Source organism: Capricornis sumatraensis, chromosome 3 (genome assembly GCF_032405125.1).
Source record: "Capricornis sumatraensis isolate serow.1 chromosome 3, serow.2, whole genome shotgun sequence".
Classification (NCBI taxonomy): domain Eukaryota; kingdom Metazoa; phylum Chordata; class Mammalia; order Artiodactyla; family Bovidae; genus Capricornis; species Capricornis sumatraensis.
Genome location: NC_091071.1, coordinates 1,364,027 through 1,382,777, shown reverse-complemented (window position 1 = coordinate 1,382,777; position 18,751 = coordinate 1,364,027). Strand labels below are relative to the sequence as shown.

The 18,751-nt window shown below is 56.0% G+C and overlaps 1 protein-coding gene across 1 annotated transcript in view; it reads right to left on the bottom strand.

The window, feature by feature from the left end:
• Window positions 1-1,339: 1,339 nt before the first annotated feature.
• LOC138075593 (kinesin-like protein KIF19) overlaps window positions 1,340-18,751 on the bottom strand; it is a 33,293-nt gene continuing 15,881 nt past the window's right edge. The window contains exons 13-20 of the mRNA XM_068967452.1: window positions 18,052-18,235; window positions 13,446-13,716; window positions 12,350-12,471; window positions 11,223-11,347; window positions 10,539-10,647; window positions 10,420-10,480; window positions 9,449-9,939; window positions 1,340-1,456 (exon numbers count right to left, since the gene is read on the bottom strand). Coding sequence (XP_068823553.1) covers window positions 1,340-1,456; window positions 9,449-9,939; window positions 10,420-10,480; window positions 10,539-10,647; window positions 11,223-11,347; window positions 12,350-12,471; window positions 13,446-13,716; window positions 18,052-18,235 — 1,480 coding nt within the window. The remainder of the gene's footprint in view (window positions 1,457-9,448; window positions 9,940-10,419; window positions 10,481-10,538; window positions 10,648-11,222; window positions 11,348-12,349; window positions 12,472-13,445; window positions 13,717-18,051; window positions 18,236-18,751) is intronic.

The window sequence follows — 18,751 nt, the reverse complement described above, 5'->3', positions numbered from 1 at the left end:
CAACACTTGGGGGGTGCCCGGCACATGCCAGGCACACACAAGGGCAAAGATGCCCCGCCTCCCACTAGGGCCATGAGACCATGACATCACCTCCACCTCCAGGCCCCACATGCCCGACCCACACCGACTCCTGCCACCAGGGGGCGTGGTCAACCCCCAGGACTCCAAACAGGGGGTCCCTGGAAGGCGGGCTGATGATCCAGCTCACGCCGGATGCTGTTCCGTTTTTGTTTTTTTTTTTCTCCTGTCTTGATGAGAAGAGTGATTGATGCTTATGCAATCCTAAAGCAAATGGAACCTCAGCTTTTGGATTTCCAGTTTACGTGGCTGGTTTCATGCACCCTGACAATTCTGTCTTGTTCCCCAAGAGTTAGCAGTGCTTTCCTCTCTGCATTGTTGGGGTGTCGAGAGGCACCAGAGAGCACGGTGGGAGATGGGCAGGCCGTGGGAGTGGGGGCGCATTCCTGTTTCCCTGGGAGCCCATGACTCCAGGGACCAGCGTCACTCTGGAGGCTGGCCAGGGCCTGTGGGGCAAGACGGTTAATTGTGCGTCAAACCGGCCTGGCCCACGGAATCCAGATGTCTGGTCAAATGCCAATCTCAGTATCGCAAGGGAGGTATTTTTTAGACGAGATTCACTTTTAAATTGGTAAGCAGACTTTGAGTAAAGCAGATGCGCCTTAATAATGTGGGTGGGCCTTGCCCAGTCAGTTGAAGGCAGACAGATTAAAAACACTGAGGTTCCAGGAGGGAAACTCTGAAGAGGGAACTCGGCTCCAGATGCCCTTCACACTCCAGGCTGAAGCATCGACTATCCCCCCCCGGGTCTCCAGCCAGCCCTGCAGACTTGCAGGCTCCCACAACCACGTGAGCCAATGTCTTCCAGTAAATCTGTCTCTCTCTTTCCCTCCCTGTTTTGTGTAGACTCCCATACACACACACTTACACACTCACAGGTGCACATGCACAGTCCCCTTTGGTTCTCTTTCTCTGGAGAACCTCAGCTAGTACACGGGTGTCGGAGGCACATTCTTTCCTGCCTCTTGCCAGGAGCTATTCAGGTAAGAGGTCACTGCCTGGGGATGAGACCCTAGTGTCCCAGCCCCCACAGAAGGTGCTCCCAGAGCAAAACCACAGAGTGGGGTGACCCAGGGAAGAGCAGCCATGAGTGGGAATGGCCCCAAAGGGCTTGAGGTCTCTGGGAAGGGATCTGATGCTCCCCAGCCAGCCCTCTTCTGAAGGTGGTTGGTGAGGCAGCCATCAGACCTACGCCCAGGGCTGCAGGAAGCGTATATGGGGCAGGCTGCCCCTGAAGCGTCCCTGGCAGAGTCCCCGGCTCTCAAGTCCAGCTTCGGGGCAGAGTTACCCCGGGACCCAAGGCATTCTCTCCACCTGCTCTGCCTGCCGCCATCTTTACCTTGGTCTTCTTGGCCTCTTGGCGCCGCCGCCCTGGCGCCTGCAGGGGTGGCTGGGAGGCAGTGAGCTACGATGTCGGCCTCCGCTGTCCGTAGACCCTGGGTGGGGGAAGGGGGAAGACTCCATTATTTTTTTTATTTGAAATACAACGTTATTCTGATTCTAAATGAAAAGGAATAGGAATGGCAGTGACAAGCAAGATTCTACCTCTCGATACTGTCAAGAGCCTGTGGTCTTATATTTGAAACTCCAGGCAGAAACAACGTGCTCCAAAACACGTAAGCACGCAGGTCCCGAAACGAAGGTCGGGAGTGGGAAGACCGTGGAGCAGAGCCGGAGCCCAGCTCGGGCGGCTGGCCGGCCCCCGCCAGGGCTGGGCGCCCCGGCCCCGGCCCCGGCCCCGGCCTCTTGCCAGGCTCAGCTCAAGACCCGTGTGGACTCCTCTCCCCCGCCAGCCCTGCCCACACCCCAGACAACCTCTGGGCCCTGTGGACCTCACCCCCCGGGCCTGGGGCCTTGTTTCCGAGTCTGTCCTGGCCTCCGCTCCTCCCATAACCCAGGCCTGTCCCTAGAGCCTCCTCAGCCAAATTCTCCACTACGGTGAACTCACGCCGTTAGGACAAGGGAATCCTTGGGGACTATTTCCCGTCCCTCACATTTAAAGAAGCGTTTAGATCCACTGTGAACAACTGGCTGTTACTCAGCCTGCTCTGGTCTGGGAGCTTTTGGCTCCAGGTTTGTGGCCAGTAAATACCTTTGACACCATTTCCCCCAGAACACTTAAAAGAAAGGGCATAAAATGAGAGGTGGTTAATCTTTCCTGAATCACTAACATAAAGGTACAGTGAGAGGGACCAGGGTTAGCCATAAGGAAGAACGTCCTGCATAGGCCCAGCAGCTCCTGGTGGCCTTTAAGCTGAATGTTGATTTATACACATCCTTACAGACAACGTGGTGTGTGTTGGGTCAGTGGTGAGGAAACAGTGCCAGGATGTCAGAGGGAGTTTCCTGTTCCCAGAAAGGATTCAGGTCACACAGCCTCACAAGCTGGCACAAGGATGACATGGACGTGAGTGCTAATGTGACTTCAGCCATCACTGGGATTGATCAGATACCCGACACATGGCTGTTCTTGCTCAAGATATAAAGAGAAAGCGATACAGGAAGGAGGAGCGGAAGAAGTGGAGGGCCACCAGCGCAGGGACGAGTGTGCGCCTTGTGTTTTATGGGTGACACACAGAACATGCAACATTATGCTAGACTCGTAATTTCATGATGTGAAGTGAAGTTGCTCAGTCGTGTCACATGGGAGCTACATGCAATGCTGCCACAGCCCTAGCAGGTGAGGAACATTTGTACATGAGTCAGGTTAATGACTGTGTTCTCTCACCCTCCTCAGGTGAGGAGGACGTGTGGTGACTGGTCCTGTCTGAGGAACAGCCCCACTCATTAATAGCCTCCTCTGGTGAGGGGAACTCTGGTGTGGCTCTTGTGTGACCTAGATGTCCATGCTGTCAGGCTCCTCAGGTGAGGAGACGCGTGGTGCCTGGGCACATCTGAGATACGTGCGCTGCTCGCTCTCACAGCCTCCTGAGGTGAAAAGCTTTCTGTATCAGTCAGGTCTGAGGGAAAGCGTGCATGCTGCCACGACCCCCTTAAGTGAGGAGACACTGGCGATTCATCACATGACAACTGCGCGTGCAACGCCGTAACGGCCTCCTCGTGTGAGGACAGTCACGGCGACCGGTCATGCCTGAGAATTATGGGCTGTGCCCTAACAGTCTCATCATTTTTAAATCCGTCAATTCTGGGGTAAACGTGCACGCTGTTCACAGCCTCCTCAAGCAGGGAGGCATGTGACCGGGCACACTTGAGGATTATCTGCGCTGTCTTCACAGCCTCCTCAGGTGAAAAGCCCTTTATATCGGTCAGGTCTGAGTAAAGGTGGGCGTGCTGTCATAGCCTCCTCAGGTGAAATGAGCTTTTATATTCATCTGTCTGAGGTAAACGTGCATGCTGTTCACAGCCTCCTTAAACAGGAGACACACTGTGACTCGTCAAACGTGAGCTGCTCAGGAAATCCCGTTACAGCCTGCTCAGGTGAGGGGCTGAGGGGAGCCGGCGACTGGCCATGCCTGAGAGTCACGTGCGATGCTCTGAGCTTCCTCGGGCGAAGAAAGCTTTTGCTATCAGTCACACCCGAGGTTCCCACGAAGCCCTTCTGAAATGAGACCCGTGGTCCCTGGTCACTTCTGAGGGACACATACACGCTGTCACGGCCTCCTGAAGTGATGGGCCCGGTGCCACCAGCCACACCTGAGCTACCACTGTACTCTGTCACAGCCTCCTCGGGTGAGAGGACGTTTAGCACGTGGCCACCTCTGTGGACACACTCACTGTCGTCACAGCCTTCACAGGCGAAGGGGCGTGTCACATCCGTCGTGTGTGACGGGTGGGTGCGGGGCGTCACACCAGCTCAGCTGAGGGGACTCGTCTGAACTGTCACGGCGGAGGTGCTCGCGCACGCTGCCGCTGCTCTCCTGGCGACGGGCTGTGTGTGGCCACTCACGTCTTAGGCACACGCGCGCACTGTCACAGCCTCCTCGAGCCAGGAGACAAGGCGGCTGGCTACGCCTAGGAGATAGGTGCGCTGCTTTCACGGCCTCCCGCGTTGAAGCTGCGTGTGTTACCGGTCACGTGAGGCACACGTGCGTGCTGTCACGCCAGTTCAGCTGAGGGAGGTCAGGGAACTGCCACGTTGGAGGTGCCCATGTACCGATGTCACCGCGCCGCTGGCCAGGGGGCGTATAGTATGGGCCGGGACTGAGGTAGACACGGAGACCGATCACCCCTGAGGGACACGCACACTCGCACGCCTCCTCCGGCGAAGAAGCTGAGGTGCGTGCGCACCCTCGTCTCAGCCTCCTCAGATGGGGGGTGTGTGGCGAGCGGTCTCGTGTGAGGGACACGTGCGTGCTGTCACCCTCTTCAGGTGAGGGGACGTGTGGCGAGCGGTCTCGTGTGAGGGACATGTGCGTGCTGTCACCCTCCTCAGATGGGGGGTGTGGGGCGAGCGGTCTCGTGTGAGGGACACGTGCGTGCTGTCACCCTCTTCAGGTGAGGGGACGTGTGGCAAGCGGTCTCGTGTGAGGGACATGTGCGTGCTGTCACCCTCCTCAGATGGGGGGTGTGGGGCGAGCGGTCTCGTGTGAGGGACACGTGCGTGCTGTCACCCTCTTCAGGTGAGGGGACGTGTGGCGAGCGGTCACATGTGAGGGTCAGCTGCGATGCCACAGCTTCTCAGGGGAAGAAGGTTACGTCTGAGGCACACGTGCGCTATGGCCTCCACCTCCTCAGGCGAGGGGATGAGGCGAGCGCTCACGTCTTGGGTATAAATGTCTTAGCGTCCCAGCCCTCACGGCTTAGTGCTGTGTGTTGACAGGTCAGGTCACAGCTGAAGTTCAGGCGCAGTGATGTCACAGCCCCACCAGTGAGAGGGTGTGTGATGAGCGGTCATGTCTGAGGTACCCATGCTCTGACAGATGAGAGCACTGACCTCGGATGTCCCGGGGCAGGAGGGGCGCCCTGCTCGGGCCTGGGCTGCCCTGCCAGGTGGCGCTGGGAGACGGGAAGCTGGCCTCTGGCAACTGCAGTGTGTTTCCATCTAAACAGTGAGCCGGGGGGGAGAGAATGTCATTATTTTCAGGGGCCACCCGGTGAATCCTTATAAACTAAATAAGGAGCGTCTGACGCACTGTGTTCAGACTCACTATTGCTGGCTGTTCACTGAAGTCACCTCATGGTTCTCTCCCACAGCTCTGGGAGGGCTTGTGTTTTCCATGAGCTCCTGAGCTCCAGACTTTCTGGAATTTTCCCCTCTGGCTTGTGGCTCCTCCCTATTCTTCTCAACCACACTCTGCCTTCCTTTTCCTGTTCCCTCCTTGCTCTTAGCTGACCTTGGCTTGGCTGTGAGAGGATTCTCTGGGTTCACTGAACGGTTTAATCAGACGTCATCATCAAACAGGAAAGAAGCAAGGAAGGGGTGGGGGGATAAGGGATCTCTCCTAGGATCGAGTCAGGTGCCCACTTCCCCAGGTCTCTGCTCACGGGTACCCCCACTCACTCATTCATTCATCTGTCCATTTTGCTGCTATTTATTGAGAACCTGTTGTAATTATCGGGCACAAAGCAGTGATGGAGACCAACTGTCCTCCCTGTGCCCACAGAGCCTGCAGACACAGGAACAAAAAAACCAGCTCAATCTGCAGTCCCTTGCCTGGGGACACACACCGCGGCCCCCTTGCTGAAGGTGCGAGGAGGGAGCCCTTGACTGCAGATCCTCTTGTAAGGAAAGCCCAGCTTCTGCGTTTTGACAAGCAATCTGATTCTTCACATTATCTCACCGTGTGCTCGCTGATCAGCCAGGGTCCTCCCAGCTCTGGGCTGGAGTTGGCCCAAGAACTGCCCATCTGCAACTTCTGCTTCAGTAATCAAAATTCTAAGCTGCTCTAGATGTTAATTCAGTTGCTCTTAATCAGGGTGGAAAGAGTTCCTCACATAGAGGAACTGGACATCTTTTCAGAAGCGTTTTAGGTTGGTTAGGAAAGACCTGCCTCACGCTTGACCCAGGGTGGGAGTCCGAGCGGGTGGGGAGCCCCATAGGTGAGCGTGTGACCTGGGAGCTCCCTCCTCTCGGCTCCGTGCTTATCGTCCTGTGAAATGGGCGCCGATTCATATGCAGGGATGTTGAGGATGGTAAATGGAGCGACACGCCTGCTCCTCCCTGGCGTCCACTGGCCTGTGGGACTCAGCTGCTCCTTCCTCCCTCAGATGCGCCTGGGCTGTGGCTCGTCTCCGCACCCCCAGATGTGATATCCACCAAGGTGCGGATGCACGGCCCACCGGACTGGGGCCCTAACTAAAGGAGCCACCAGATCGGAACCCCAGTATCTCTGCCACCTCTCTGCACCTCGGATTCCTCATCAGTGTCACGGGGATAACTGTTCCTCTCCTGGTGAAATCACGGTGAGGACAAACAGGCTGACTCCATACAGTGCCTAGCACATAGGCTGTGCTCAATAAGTGTGAGCTCTTGTTATGCAGCGATACAGGCCAGTGCTCCCCGTCAACCATGGTGAGGACTAGCTGCCTTATCTGCTTCTCAGTCTATATGGGACTGAGAATTTTGCAAATATAACAAAAGCAACTTACTAGGAAGATTAAATGAAAAATTCCTTAAAGACAGAATCCAGGCCATTGATGACAAGTTGTGGTTCCATCGGATCTGGCTGCCGTGTTCTTTTCTAAACCCTTGACCTCGACTTCCGTGCTCCTCTGATGGCAGGTCAGTAACAGCTGGTGGCCCCTCTGAGGAGGGCTGTCATCCACCAATCTGTCCCCACACTGCAATAAACCGGCCACAATCCCAGCATCCCATAACAGGGGACATGCGTTCATGCCCCTGTGTACCCCATGAGGATGGCATCTTACAGAGACCCTTCCTGGGTGGTGGGGTTTACAAGTGGTTTCTCCTTTATTTATGATGTTATCTATATTCCAAAGTTTCCATGATGAGTACTTATTATTTTTGTAGTAACAACCACCGTGGAAGGTGGGACTCAAACCGGCATGGAGAGAACCCACGGGGGCCCGGGGTGCAGACCGAGTTAAGGCAATCAGCCAGATGTGCACAACTGAGTCCTTGCCTCAGACTCCTGGGACGCCAGGCAGGCCAGCAGCAAAACTGAGCACACCCCCAGATACACCTTTTCAAAGAGCCGGTGACTGTGGCTGACCTGCTGCCTAAGAAAACCTGAAACTCACTCACGCCAAGGAGCAGACAACGATAACAGCCCAGACCGTCACACCTTCTAAACGTCTGAGAGGAGGGGCGGAGATGCAGAAGAAACCCAACTTGCTCTTGTCCTTTTTCGATCACATGCCTGCGTGAAAACTGAGGCTGGGTTTCATCTGAGAGGCTGAAGGGACAGCAGGGAGAAAGCTCTTTCCCAGAGACTTTGACAGCTGAGGGAGGGCAGGGGGCGGCTGGCTCTCGGCTATGTGATCCGTGGAGGGTGGCTGAAGTTTTTCTGTTGCCTGTGGGGGAAGCATCACCAAGTATGGGGAGCAGGTAGAGAAGGAATGAAATGTCAGGGGCACTTTGAGCTGCAGTCGTGCACTGACTGAACACCTACTGTGCGCCAGCTATGTGGGTATCTTAGTGAACACAACAGGCAGAATCACTGCTAACATTCACTTTCAACCACCAAGAAGAATGAATGAATGATTGATGCAGTCCTGGGTTTTCGTCCCCGGGCTTTTTCCTTCTCAACCACATGCCCCCATGGAAGGGGTTTCATCTAAACCATTGTGATGGTTACCATTTAAACCCATCAGCCATGTAAAGCAGATGGCTCTCTCTAATGGGGTGGGCTTCATCCAATCGGTTGACAGCCTGCATAGAACAGAAGGACTGACTCTCCCGTGAGTCAGAGAGATAGAGGCCCTCTGCTGACAACCTTTAGCTGGGACACTGGCGTTCTCCTGCCTTTGGACTTGAACGGAAACTCTGGCTCTGCTAGCTGGCATGCGCGTTTGTACGGTGGGACAGGGGGTGAACATACATACGCACAGATTCTTTCGGTCTTATTTCTCAGGGTAACCCTGACCACTACACCCGCCTTCTGCTCCTCGCTACTGCCCCACTTCTCTTCCACTGAGGAGCCACCTGAGCCATTTCCATTTGAATTAGCAAATGCCCACTGTGTGTCCAGCAGGACTCAGGGTCTCACCAGGAGGGGCAGAGTGGAGCTCCGGCAGCCCCCTGGCCACCAGCAATGCCCCCAGGGGTAGCCTGCTCCCTTAGGCTCACTCGGTTTACTTAACCAAGTGGATGGCGAGAGACAAGCCCCTCCCGGTGAAGACCAGCTTCATTTGCACCCGGGGAACCCGCGCCCTCCCCACACAAACATCATTCCACACCATTGTGGTCACTTGAATTCTGCCACGCGCTCTCTGCTTTTGCTTAATCCTATTTGTTAAGGCTTTGCCACGGGTGTTCACTGCCTAATATCCCAAGAAAGCAACTCAACATGAAGAATTCTGTTCCCATAGAGATGCATGAGCATCGTGTGTGATGGTCAAAAATGAAAGACAGGGACTTCCCTGGTGATCCAGTGGTTAACACTCCGTGCTCCAAATGTGGGAGTCACAGGTTCAGTCCCTGGTTGGGGAGCTAACGTCCCACACGTGGTGTGGCATGGCCAAAACAAAAAAAAGAAGAAGAAAGACAACCTGCACCATTTAATGGGGAGCAGAAACCCACAAAGTGGCCACAGATGGAATTACGTGTGTCTGGTCATCCCTCTGTGGGTATGACACGGGCCTGGTTACCAGACTTGGGGAGGAAAGACACATCTCACGGTCGTTAGTGCATAGCAACTCACCTCTCACCAACTGTTGTTTATCTGACGTGGTTCAGAATCAAGTAAGTATTAGTTGCTCAGTCGTGTCTGACTCTGCAATCCCACGGACTGTAGCCCACCAGGCTCCTCTGTCCATGGAATTCTCCAGGTCAGAATACTGGAGTGGGTAGCCATTTCCTTCTCCAGGGAATCTTCCTGACCCAGGGAACCAGCCCAGGTCTCCTGCATTGCAGGTGGAGTCCTTACCATCTAAGCCACCAGGGAATCCACAAGAACCAAATCATGTGCCTTTTATAAAGTACAAATACTAGGTAGGCACATGAAAATTCATGAAATAATGGTAGGGAAAAGGCCCAGATCACAAAACTGTGTCTCCCTGGGACAATGATGGCCACATACGACATGCCCACACGTGGCTTCAGGTCAGGAGGAAGGGGCTGGGCCACGGTGACGGGGGCGGGGAGGGGGGTCTGGCTCTCTTCTCTCTCCCTGGTGTGTTGGGCACTCCCACACCCACCATGATTGTGTGGAGGTCAGCGCTGGCCGCCCCCCTCCACTGCTCTGGGTGAACCCCTGGGACCAGCACCCCCAGGCCCCTGTCCACCTACTGGCTGGACGCTCCTGGTGGCGGGGGGGGACGGCTTCCCCCTGGCCTTCTTCTCTGCAGAGCGGGCCCTGCCCGGGCTGGCTTGCGGCCACTTCCTGTCGGCCGGGCTCGTCTCCGGGGCGATGCTGGGCTTGGGGTCCTTGGGGTCTGGAGCCGCCTCCCCTGGAGGGTGGGGGGAGGGGCGGCCAGTGCTGCCCTCGCGGTCCTGCGCCCTGGAGCGCCGGGCGGCCGCGATGAGCGTGATGCTCTTGGTGCCTGCAGCCATCTCCCTGAGGGCCTGGGCACTCAGCCCAGCCTCCGCCGCCGTCCTCGGGGTGGGGGTGCCTGGCTCCCGGCCGGCCGGGGAGCGCAGCTTGGAGACCAGTGTCTTCACGCTCTGGGAGCTGGGCTTCTGCGGGGAACGCTGCAGCAGTGAGTGGACCGTCAGTGGCCCCAGGTTGGGCCCCGAAGCAGACCCAGCAACAGGGGTCACGGAGCGGTCACCTGGCTTCTCTGGGTCTCATTTCCTGTTTATAAAGTGAGGGTGACACCCACTCCTGCCCCTGCATGGCTGGGGGAGTGTCATAGTGGGTTGGTCAATGGTGACCCCAGCCCGTGTCCACCTTGGACCCCCGCATGTCACCTCTGCATTGAGTGTGGGTCTTGGATCCCCAGAGGGGTTTCCTTACAAGACGAGAGACACAGAGCCACAGAGGAAGGAGGCTGTAAAGACAGAGGCAGACGGGGAGGCCGCCCAGGAGCCCGGGGCCCCCAGGAGCTGGACGAGGCCGGAGGGACCCTCCCCCGAAGCCTGTGGAGGGAGTGCCGTCCTGGGACACCTGACCTTAGACTTCCGGCCCCAGAAGTGGGAGAGAACGAGCGTCTGAGCGTTAAGCCTCCTGATCTGCAGTGCTTTGGCCTGGACGCTCCAGACCCTAACGTGGTGATGCTAGCCGGGCTCAATACATGGTCAGCACTGTTGTGATGGACAACCTGCATTCTGGAAGCTTCTCTCGCGCTCGCCCTGGGCCAGCTCTGACGGGCCCCGAGCACCCTGTCAGGAGAGGGAGCCTCACCAGAGTCGCGAGCCCGTTAGCACTGCACACACCAACCTCATGAGCCGGCGGGCTCAGCAGGATGTGGAGCGAGGATGGCGGGAGGAGGGAGTCTTGCTTGCCCAGCTTTTTCAACGGCGTGGCTTTCGATGACTTGTAACCATCACTGCGGACAAAACACAGAGGTCTCAGCAGGGCCGGGGCCGGGTCCCCAAGTCCTTCATCCAGTCTCCAGGGCTGTGAGAAAGTAACTTCTGTTGTTTAAGTCACCTGTCTGTGGCATCTTGTTACTGCAGCCCAAGCTGAGGTGGCGACACACACGGGGGAATATTAGCTACTGAACCCAGGTGGTGAGCGTGTGCTGTTCAGTCTACAAGTCTACGTTTGGGTGTGTTGGAAACATCAGAGGAAAAGAAAGAAAACCAGAAAAGAGGAGGAAAGTACTGAGGTTGGGAGTAGGTGGCTGATGGTGAAAAGAAACCGCATGTGAAGTGAAGCTGGTCTTCCGAGCAACAAAGAGCCCAACTTCACAGTCGCCCCGTGTGGTGAGCACCCACACTGATTCTCCTTAAACAACTCTGCAAGACTGGACATTAGCCTTGCTTCACAAGATGCGCCCAGGGTTACACGTCAGCGTCTCTGGCTGGATATCCACCTGCCAGCCTCCGGGTCCCCATCTGGACTCCACCTCACCCTGGGAACCAGGTGATGCCCATGGCCCGGGGATGGGGGCCCTGTCACCTGTCCGGATCCAGCAGCATGGGGGGCAGCTCAAACTGGGCCCCCCACGGGAGGTCCTCCCTGTCGTCCAGCTGGTCTTGGCTGGGCTCCTCTGGCGGGGGCGAGATGTTCAGAACAGAGCCGTCCTGGGACCAGACAGAGGGCGGGGTGAGGCGGCAGGGACCACAGATCCAAGCGGGCTGCGTCGTCAAGCAGAGCCTGAGGAGCCACCGCCTCTGGAACGAATCACGGGCTCTCCTCCACTGCGCCTCCCATCACAGACAGAAAGGGCCAGAGCCCAGGAAACACGGGGCACAGCCTCGATCCCGAGCAAATCGGTGCACCAAGGAGGTGCTTGCTACCAGCGCTCTCAGGAAGTCAGACAGAATCACCAGAAATAGGAGCCAGCAATCCCGCCCCCCGGGGGCGTCACCAAAGAACCGAAAGCAGGACATAAACAGAGCGTGTGCACCCACTCTGAGAGCAGCCCTATTCGCAATAACCAAAAGGTCCAGCAACCCGAGTGCCCATCGATGGGTATGGATAAACACAGTGTGTCCGTCCACACACTGCACTGGGATTCAGCCTGGACACGGAAGGGAGCTCTGGCACCTGCTGGAGCGCAGATGCTCAGTGAAATAAGCTGACAGCGAAGGACAGACACTGGGCCCACTTCTGTGCAGCTCCTGGGGGCTCAGGGCCACGGACAGGAGTCAGAGTGGGTGCCGGTGACTGGGGAGGATGGGAATCAGTGCTTGTCGAGTCTAGGTGGTACAACAGACTTTGAGTCCTGCGAGTCGGGGGGCGGGGGGGCGCTCTTGGGGACCCTGACGCTTACTCTAGGATCCCACGAGGGATCCTTACAACAGCCCAGGGGACAGACCTGCTGTGGGGGCCGCACACAGGGTATCCCCCCCCCGCCCCCGCCAGGGACGCCTCATCTGAAACCTGCCTGGATCCTGGCGGGTGGCACGGCCCCATCCAGCCCCAGGTGCCTCTGGTTCTAGGCAGCCTGGTTCGTGGGGTTTCCGGGTTTCCGAGTTTCCTCTTCCCTCTACTGGGGCCAGTGCCGCCCCTCACCCAGGGCTAGCGCACAGGCCAGGCAGGAGGGAACGGCGTCACACAGCCTGAACCCGAAGCCTACTCACGCGCAGGGAGCTGGCCATCACGCTGTGCAGCAGCAGCAGGCAGTTCAGCGTGCCCGCGTCCAGCTCCCGGGAGTACAGACGGTAGTGCTGCTCCAGAGCCTCCGGCACCGCCAGGCCGCTATCTGCGGGAGTCGGGGAAGCAGAGATGGGGTGAAACATTCATCACTTGTTAGAAAAACAGTATCTTTTTTGGAAGTTTGAAGGCAATGCTCCAATCTGATAAAAAGATTTTTCTAGACAGTGGGGTTTCTGTAGGTCATCTTCTTTGCGTTCCTGTTTTAAACGTTTTCTGTTATGTTCATGTATTGCCTTCCAATCATAAAATCACATCATTAGCAATTCTAAAGGATAAATAATCTTCAATTTAAAAGTTCAACAGCGGGAGTTCCCTGGTGGTCTAGTGCAGTGAGGCCAAAAAGAAAAACATTAAAGAACTTCCCTAGGGCTTCTCCGGTGGCTCAGTGGTAAAGAATCGGCCTGCTAATGCAGGAAACCTGGGTTTGATCCCTGATCTAGGAAGATCCCACGTGCCGTGGAACAACTAAGCCCGTGCGCCACAAGCACTCAGGTCCACGTTCCCTAGAGCCCAGCCGGCTCTGAAACGAGAGAAGCCACCGCAGTGAGAAGCCCGCTGCCTGCGACTAGAGGAAAGCCCTCGCGGCAACAGGGACCCAGCAGTCAGAAGCAGATAAGCAACAACAGCAGCACCAAGAGGGCCACTCCTAGGTGTGCGCCCAGCAGGGCTGAGAACGGGGAGCGGCAGGCGGGGACAGGGCTGCAGACTGGTGCCTCCCGGCCTGGCCTGCCGTGCCGGATCTGACTTTCTGGGGACCGCGCGCACTGCCCACTCTTTCCAGAAAAGCGTTAGGCGCTCAGTCGTGTCTGACGCTGTGCGACCCCAGGGACTGTAGCCTGCCAGGCTCCTGTGTCCGTGAGATTTTCCAGGCAAGAATACTGGAGTGGGTTGCCATTCCCTTCTCCGGGGCATCTTCCAGACCCAGGACCCAGGGACTGAAGCACCAGGGAGCTGCTTTTCCAGAAAGTGACCCTGACAGAGATGGGGGCCCGAGGAAGGGGCGGCGGGGCGGGGCCTCACGCTGGATCAGCCGCTGCTGCCCCCGGATGATCCGCTCGCACAGGCGTCGGTGCTGCTGGCATCGCTGAATCACCAAGTCCTTCTGGCACAGCAGGCTCCTCCTGCACAGGCTGCTGGCCTGCAGCCCCGTGTTCTCCAGCTCCAGCTCGTGCGCCCGGCACAGCAGCCACAGCACCTCCCGCTGGTCCTCGCTGATGACCTGCGCGGGCAGCTGCTCCTCCATCTGCGAGGCCTTCTTCTTGGCGTTGGCCAGACGCTGCTCCAGGCCCGCCTGGTGGGGAGACCAAGGGATCAGGGCAGATGCCTGGGGTCTCTGCTGCCAAGTCCGCTCATCCTTACAGACTCTGGTTTGCAATCGCGCTCACAGAGACACGTGGGATTGACTGCGAGGACGTGCCCCGCATTAACCGTGTCCTTCATTTCCTGTTCTGATGTTGCCGCATCTGGGGACCTTGCTGGCCGTGCAGGGACAGCTCCCCCAGAACAGCCAAGTCCTACAGACAGCAAACAACTTGCCCTCAGGCACATCTTTCATATGCAAACCAGCCAACCCAGAGCCCACACCCTTCCCTCTCCTCCACAGGCTTCCACAATCTGGGCCAGTGTCCACCTGCCCTCATCACCCAGGACAGGTACTGAAAGAGTCAATTCCCAGGCAGGTTGATAAGAAGTCCAGGGTCCCTGAGGAGAAGAAAGGGGTCTGGGGCTCTCAAGGAGGAGGAAAAGACAAACTTTTTTTTCCTCTACATTTTAGTCACATAAAGCGTTTTCTTCTTTAAGCCATGAACTGATGATTACACAACAAAGAACTCAGTTTAAACTCTGCGCTAGGAATTATATAACAACCATGTATCCTGCTTGAGGACACTTTCTCCTTCCTGAAAACCTTCGGACCAATCCTGATATTTCAGAATGTGTATCATGGGAGTGGGTCTGGCAGGACCTTTCTATTGTTAAATTCTAATCCTGTTATCCTAAAATGTAAATTGTGGGAGTAGGTCTGGTAAAATTTTCACAAACTTGAGACATTCTTTTGATTAATTGTAATAACCAATTAAAAGACGTATTTAATGCCCTTGCTAACACCAGCAAGGGGAGCACTCTCAGTCCCCTCCTGATGTCTACATCAGAGGCTTTTCCTGTCCCTTTTCTTACTTTGATAAAACTCTGCAAAGCTCTTGAGTGATCAAGCTTGGTCCCTGGTCCCAAAGCTAAATCTTCTTTGGAGATCACAAATTCGACATCGTTCACCATAAGCTATCAGTACCAGACAACCCAGGACAGGCCCTGTGCCCCGGAGCCTGCGGGAACGATCCAGACCAGCCAGTCCTCAGCCTGCCCACCCCGCCTTGTCCACTCCTTCCGCAGAAACCTCAGTGAGGTCTCTGGTCCGCCCTGACCCTCCCTTCCTCTGCCTCCAGCCGCCCTGGGGTCTCCATATGTGGCCCTGCCTGGCATCGCGTGCCCCCTCCTCTCAGGAACTGTGAGTAACAAACGATCTTTCCAAGGCAGTTGTCTCCTGATCTGTTGGCCTCATCTTGAACATTCTTGAATGTTCTATTAATGCACGTTACATTCTAGAATGTTCTATTCATGCACGGCATGTTCTAGAATGTTCTAGTCATGCACGGCATTAAGAATAATAATTATTTTTATTGATTTATGTACTTGGATGCGCCGGGTCTTGGTTGCCACGTGCAGGATCTAGTTCCCTGACCAGGGACTGAACCCCAGCCCTCTGCATTGGGAGTGTGGAGTCTTAGCCACTAGACCACCAGGGAAGTCCCTTGCCTGGCACTTTAGAACAGACCCAGGGCTTAGCCTTCACCACAGTGTCTGGTGTGGGACACCAAGGCTGCCTGTTCTCACGCTGTGATGCTGTCGTAAGCCGGCTCTGGTCGTCAGAGAGAAGGCTCTGAAGGGGTGCCTCTACAGCCTCTGTATCACAGACTTCTTATCTGAAACTGAGGTCCTGGTTCTCTTGGGCCAAAGCTGGACTTGAGAAGGAGCAGAGAGATGGGAGGCCTAGCTCACCCACTGCAGCCCTGGGCACTGCTGCCCTCTTGCAGAAAGACAGCGGAGGAGGGTGGGTGGGGGGACTGTGAGGTCTGCCCAAGACCCTTGACCTTACTCTGTGGGTGAGTCAGGCTCCAGAGAAACAGAACAATATTTATACACGTTTGTGTATATATGTGTTTATATGTTTGTGTGTATATAAATACATATAGATACATTTATGTACATGTTTGTATGTATATGTATACACACACACACACACACACACACACTCTTACATAGAGGGGCACGGCAGCCCACTCCATTATCCTTGCCTGGAGAATCACACAGACAGAGGCTGGCGGGCTACAATCTACAGGGTCACAAAGCTGGACACGACTGAAGCGACTTAGATGAGACGGTTGGACGGCATCACCGACTCAGTGGACATGGGTTTGGGTAAATTCCAGGAGTTGGTGATGGACAGGGAGGCCTGGCGTGCTGCAGTCCATGAGATCGCAAAGAGCTGGACACGACTGAGCGACTGAACTGAACTGAAGCAACTTAGCACACAGCACGTCCATATATATATATATACATAGATTCACACAGAGGTGGTTTTTTTGGCCGAGCTGTAAAGCATATGGGATCTTAGTTTTCCGACCAGGGATTGAATCCACGCCCTCTGCAATGGAACCCTGGAATCTTAGCCACTGGGCCGCCAGGGAAGTTCCCACAGAGATTTATTTTAAAAAACTGGGACTGGCGTGTCCAAAACCCATCAGGCAGCCCAACTGGCTGGAGGCTCAGTCGGGAGCCGGTGGTGCGGTCTTGAGGCAGAATCTCCCCTCCTCCAGAGCCCTGTGTTTTGCTGGTAAGGCCTTTCAGCGGACTGCGTGAGGCCCAGCCACTCTATCCGGGGTAATCTTTATTTATAGTCAACTGACTGCAGATGTTCAATTCACCTACCAAATACCTTCACTCAGTTGTGTCCGACTCCTTTTCGACCCTGTTACAGAATAACCTGCCAGGTTACAGGATAGCCTGCCAGGCTCCTCCATCCATATGGTGCTCCAGGCACAAATACTAGAGTGGGTAGCCATTCCCTTCACTAGGGATCTTCCCGACCCAGGGATCAAACCTGGGTCTCCTGCGTTGCAGGTGGGTTCTTTACCAGCTGAGCCACCAGGGAGGCCCAGATACCTCACAGCAGCACCTATATGAGCATTTATTCGATCGGATCCCTGGGTACGACAGCCTGGCCACGCTGACACCTGAAACCATCACCACAGCACCATCCAGTCCCCTAGACAGTGACGCTCAGGCCGAAGCTGCCTGATTCCCACCCTCAAATTCACGGTCCTGAATGAGGCCCTGCCCCAGCCTTCTGCGTCTTCATCCTCTGGGCCCGAGAAGGGACCACTTTGGGAGAAGCTGGCTCAGCTCCCCTAGCAAGATGCTCCTCTCTTCCTTCCAGACCCATGCCCCCCAAATGAACAGCCCCTCCGCCAGCTCCCTAGCACCCTGCTCTGACACCTATTATCCTGCTACCATACTGAACTGTACGTAGGTGTGTCTCTTCCCAGGAGACTGACAGCTTAAGCCTTAGTGTCTTGTTCATCTTTGTGGCGTCGGGGCCTGACACTGAGCTGGACACTTAAAATGTTGATTTGTTATTGGCTGATCAATCAGTCAATTAATTCATCAGTAGCCCACATGTACATGTCAACGCTCAGTGTCTGTACTTGGCTCTCGAAGGCCGTATTCCTCACTGAGGCACGTTATCTGTTTAAGAAGAAGGCGTTTTTCTTATTTTTAAATGTTAGAGGACTTTTGCAGTGAGATCATGTAATCTCCAATTTGCAACAGGCAGATGCAATAATATTAAGAGGTTCTTGGTTTGGCAAATAGCTTTTAAGTGAAATAAATGCTGCCTGCTTTTAGCAACATGACATCATCCGATGCCTTCTCCGCTTGCCTGAAAATACACCTGCTAACATTTAACTAATGGGCTGAAATAGTAGCCAGCTTCACTGGCATTTTCCCCAAAGTCTCCATCAGGAGCCAGTTCTGTCATTTTTCTGAAGTGAGACTATTAGATAACTGGTTATTATATAAATAGCTCATATAAATAGCCGGCTCTTCTCAGAAAAGAGGAATGTGAGAAGAGTTCCCTCTCCGGAGAGGAGCCTGGAGTCTGGGCTTCCTCTGGCCGCACTGCTCGTCCCTGAGCCACGGGCCCGAGACCAGCCTCGGGGGAGCCTGTGGGGACGCCGACGGACAGTGCCACAGTCGCAGGCAGAGGGCTCGGGGGACATCACACCGCCACTTGGGCCTCGTTTCCACAGCCCCCGTGACCCCCAGTGTGGCCACAACTCTAAATCCAAAGGGCATGGACCATAGCATCAGACTCAGGTCGGGTCCTGCTCGCTGGAGCTGGGGGACAATCCTGCTCATCTCCGAGCCTCAGTTTCCCCACCTGTAGAATGGTCATGATCAGCCCTACTCTGAACGACTATCGTAGGAGGGCATGGTGCATCAGCTGCGATCAAAGAGCATTAGCGACTCTCAGCACACGGCTGAGCGCGTGGACGCGCCGTCCGTCCCGCACCTTGAGGGCTGCGGTTTTCCGCTGCTCGGCCAGGAGCATGTTGACCTCCTCCCTGGCCAGGGCCACCTCGTGCGGCTCTGCGGGCTTGCCCTCGCCCCCTTCAGGGCCGGCCTCCAGCGCCTCCTCGTCCCTCTCGGGTGTCCCAGCCCTGGGCGCCAGGTGGTGAGACTTCTCCCGCTCCCAGCTGCAGCCACATCAGAGGGGCCAGGGGTCAGAGTGCAGGCCACTCCCGAGCTGGGGGCCCTGGCATCTGGCCCTGGAGTCCCTGCAAGTCCCAGCTGGCAGGCGTGGGCGTGAAAATGGGGCAGAATTGGGTCTGCTATCTGATGCCTTCTATACATAAGGAAAACAAGAGGTCATGAGAAACGCTGGCAGTAAAGAAGCAGTCAACACTCGTGGCAGGACCGCCAAGGGAAGAACTCAGCAGCCAGCCCAGCATGCCTCCAAAAACGCCAGGGCCGTCAGGGTGACCGTGGGCCCCCTGCCCCAGCTCCTCAGCTCTAAACCTTGGAGACTACAGCACGCCCAGGGCTCTGTGAGGGCGGACTGGGATGACCCGGCTCAGGCGCCGCCGCCAGAGGTGCGCCCAGGGAGCCAGAAATGGAACCTGAACTAGTACAAGGATTGAGTGGAAAGCGAGAAAGGAGGACGCGGGGGGGCGGGCAGGGACAGAGAGGGCTCCGTCCAGCGCAGGTGCCCT